We start from the raw sequence: 4172 nt of genomic DNA, 5'->3' as shown, positions 1-4172 counted from the left end.
GGTGCTGTGTCTTCACCGGCGGTTTGGCGGAGGGGGTGGAGCCCCGTCCGCTTGCACGGCTGAGACCAAATTAGGGGCAGAGCTACCACAGCAGAGGGCAGGGAGCAGATCCAGGCGGATCTGGACGCGCTGGAAAAATGGGCAGGATGAGGTAGGGTGCAGTTCAACAAAGATGAGTACGAAGCGCTGCACCTGGGCAAAAAGACGCGCCCGCACACTTCCAGGCTGGGGCGGACTTCAGCGGCACAGCAGCGGAGAGGGATCTGGGAGTCATCGCTGACACCAAGGTGAACGTGAGCCGTCAGCGTGATGAAACGATCGACAAGGCTAACCTTCTAGCAGGCGCATGACGAGCAGGTCCAGGGAGGCGATGCTCCCCCTCGATGCGGCGCTGGTCAGGCTGCGGCTGGAGTGCTGCGTCCAGTCTGGGCACCGCGCTTTGGGAGGGACGCGGAGACTCCCGAGAGGGTCCGGAGGAGGCCGCTCGTATGGTCAGAGGCCTGCGAGCAAGACCCTACGAGGAGAGACTGAGGGACCTGGATCTCTTCAGCCTCCGCAAGAGAAGGCTGAGGGGTCTTGTGGCTGCTGCACATTCGTCAGGGGAAGGCAGCAGGGGGTAGGGGATGCTTTATTTACCAGGGCATCCCCCGGAGTAACTAGGAACAACGGCCACAGACTGACGGAGAGCAGATTTAAGTTGGACGTCGGGGAGAATTTCTTCACCATCAGGGTTGCCAGAATCTGGAGCGGGCTCCAAGGGAGGTGGTCTCTCCCCTACCCTGGGGGCCTTCAAGAGGAGACTGGACATGCACCTGGCGGGGGTCGTCTGGCCTCGGTGCTCCTTCCTGCCCAGGGCAGGGGGTCGGACTTGATGGCCTACTGAGGTCCCTTCCCACCCTAACATCTATGAATCTATGTGGGAGCTGAGAGCTCAGCTGAATTCACCGGGGCTCGGACACGTGTGGAGGAAAGGGGCATCGGTGGCTCTGGGGCAGGGAGTGAGGGGCACGGCCTCTGCATCAGCCCTGCCTGCACCTCAGTGCTGGAGGCTGCAGGGGAGAGGAATGGGGAAAACCCTGCTCAGACCCAGGCACTCTCCCTCCAGCTCTCCCCATGGGGGACAAACATATTTGATGTGCCAAAAAAAGCTCGTGGGCTGTTGCCCATCGTGAAACCTATACGCCTCCCTTACTACGGGACCATGGGACTGAGCAAGACAGACCTGGGGTCCTGCCCAGTGCATTGCCGCTTTTGTTCCCACACACAATCCTGGCCTGCCAGGTGCCATTAGTCCAGGGAGCCCGGACACAGCTGGTGGCAGCTGCCCAGTCCCTGCCCCAGGTCCTGGCCTGCCCAGCCCTGCAGAGAGGAGGCAGGAATTGCCCAGATATCTCCCCCTCTCTCCCCCCACGTGCCCCAGAGGACTAGCACAGCTTGGAGCAGGTTGTGGGGAGAAGCAGGACGGATGACTCTGGGGAGGCAGCCCAGCCCAGCCCCTGGCCCCACAGGAGGATAAGAGATGGGCACCGGACTGGGTAGAGATGGGGAGGGAAGGGGGCAGGTCTCATTGCTACCCTGCAGGTTGGCTGAGCCGTGGTTCTCCCCAGCCACTGCCCCCAGGCAGATGAGCCCAGGACGCTTCTCCAGGGTAGTCCAACCCCAGGCTTCTCCACTCCCAGCCCCCTGGCTCCTCTGGGCTGTTTCGGCCAGCCAGAGGGGCGGACGGGTCAAGAGGCAGTGGGAGACAAAGAAGGGGCTGGGCTGGGCTGGGCTGGGGCAGGGATGTCCTACTCCTGCTCCCGATGCAGCCCATGCATGATGCGGTGACAAGGCATCTCCTGGAAGTGCCTATCCCGCTGGGGCCATGTGCTGGGCAGAGCCTGGACTTGCCTCTTCCGGGGCGTTGGCTTAGGGAACGGCAGCAGGAGACGGCACCAGGCTCTTCCTGGCAGGGCCACGCCCAGGCTGCCCCAGTTTGCACCCTACGTCCTCCTGCCAGCAGCTTTCCTGTCAGCTGGGGCTGCCTCTGGAGCCCAGCAGCGCCGCACAAGGGTGCATGACGCAGAAACAGATGTGGGTTGGCAACATTTCACAACGGGGAAGGAAGGGTGAGAAGAACCTCCCTTTTGCTTTCGCAAGGATAGAAATCCCAAGGTACTGATACCTTCCCAGCCCGCGAGTGATTGGGCTTTGCCCAGTCCCCAGAGCTTCAGATTTGAGTGAAATCAGTCAGGGAACGTCTGTCAGAGTGGGACAGAGGCTGGCCACCGCGCACGTGGGACAGAGGCTGGGGGGAAATTGGGAGCCCTCGGCAGTTTCCAGCAGACGTGCCTCCATCCTCCGGTCTCCCAGCCGGCATTGGTGAGTATTGCCGCTGGGCCATCACGGCAGCCAGCTCCCCTGGGGAGAAGCATTTGTTCTCATGTCTGAAGCTGTGGGCGAGTGGAAGGGAAGTTCCCCGTGCCTGCGTAACACTCCTCTGCCTCCATTGCAGGAGCCAGATGCCCAAGAGGAAAGGTGTCGCCTCTCTGAGCAGCCTGTGCCTGGGGAGCGTGGCCCAGCACATGCAGGGTGTGTGGGTGAAGGACTACAGCGAGAACTATCTGGACGAGTACCACTTCCGCTACATCATGGGGCCCTTCAACGAGCTGGGTGAGCGGCGGGCAGCGCTGGGCTCTGTCCTTCTCAGCCTGATGTGGGTTTACAACATACAAAAGGAGTCGGGATTTATTATTATCTTGTCCCTCGCCAGACAAGAACTGGGCATCAGAGCACGCAAGGAGCAGGCTGGCAGTTTATAATGAGCACCAGGAAGTTCTGGTTCCCCCGACGTGGAGTGAAAGGATGGGACTCATGGCAGGGGAGAGCTCAGACATGGGGGAAACTGAGAGCTTGCACAGATTCACCAGGGCTTGGACACATGCTGGGAGGAAAGGGGCATCAGTGGCTGTGGAAGAGGAGGTGAGGGGCATGGCCTCTGCATCAGACCTGCCCGGACCTCAGTGCTGGAAGCTGCAGGGGAGAGAGGAATGGGGAAAACCTTACTCAGCCCTGGTGGCTCTCCCTTCCAGCCTCCTGCGTGACAGGAGCAAGACAGACCTGGAGTCGGGCCCTGTTCATGGCAGTTCTGATGTGCCCAGCATAGGGGTGGGGGAGCGCTGCGGGGGAGGAGGTGGAAGTCAGCAGGGGAGGGTAGGAGACAGCCTGGGTGGAAGGATGGAGACGTGCTGCAGCTCAGGGTCTCTGCCTGTCCACAGGCAACCCCATGCCCTCCGCCTCACTCCCCCATTCCCTCCATCCCTGCAGCTGGCTGCCTGGTCCAGGACCTGCTGAAGCAACTGGGGGAGAGCCGGCGCCTGACACGGGCCGCGCTGCACTTGCTGCTGGTGCCGCACCTGCGGGAGCTCAGCCTGCGCGCCTGCCCCAGCCTGGTCAGCAATGCCATTGCCCAGCTGGTCGCTACACGCTGCAATGTAGGTGCAACCCTGCCAGGTGCAGGCCCTGGGGGGGAGGGGAGGCAGCAGCTCCGGATGCTTGCAGTCCTGGGGGAGAGGGGACAGAACCAACCCCTGGGCTCTGTCCCATGCTCTGGGAAGGGAGTAGGAGCCAAGGCTACTTCCTTTCCAGAGCATGGGACAGCATGGTTGGTGGAGGCTGGGAACCCGGACTCCTGGGTTCTCCCCCAGTTCTGGCAAGGGCGTGAGGCTCGAGGCCCAGCTCAGCCAGCGAGCAGCTTTGTGACCCTGGACAGTCCCCTCCCCTCTGTCTCCTGCCACACTCCAGGCAATAGGGTGGCTGTGGACCTTGCTGCAAGGGTTGGGGCACCGTGCTGGAGCCGGTCATGGTTCAGGGTTGCTCACAGAACGCCCAGGCTCCCAGCATGCAGCTGCCGGGGCGGGGGCGGGGGCTGGGTGACAACATGAGAGCACTGGGCTGAGCCCCAAGGCCCCTGGCACTTTATCGTGCATCAGCAGATGCATGACGAATAGGTCCAAGGAGGTGATACTTCCCCTCTATCGGGCGCTGGTCAGACCGCAGTTGGAGTACTGTGTGCAATTCTGGGCGCCGCACTTCAAGAGGGATGCGGATAACCTGGAGAGGGTCCAGAGAAGGGCCACTCGTATGGTTAAGGGCCTGCAGACCAAGCCCTACGAGGAGAGACTGGGGCACCT

General features: G+C 62.0%; 1 protein-coding gene across 1 annotated transcript in view; it reads left to right on the top strand.

Moving 5' to 3' along the window:
• The first annotated feature begins 7 nt into the window (after positions 1-7).
• LOC102375911 overlaps positions 8-4172 on the top strand; it is a 6254-nt gene continuing 2089 nt past the window's right edge. The window contains 2 exon segments of the mRNA XM_025194500.1: positions 8-2652; positions 3307-3473. Coding sequence (XP_025050285.1) covers positions 2502-2652; positions 3307-3473 — 318 coding nt within the window. The 5' untranslated portion in view covers positions 8-2501.

The sequence above is a fragment of the Alligator sinensis genome, unplaced genomic scaffold (assembly GCF_000455745.1).
Source record: "Alligator sinensis unplaced genomic scaffold, ASM45574v1 scaffold1676_1, whole genome shotgun sequence".
Taxonomy (NCBI): Eukaryota; Metazoa; Chordata; order Crocodylia; family Alligatoridae; genus Alligator; species Alligator sinensis.
This window is presented reverse-complemented; position numbering and strand designations above follow the sequence as displayed.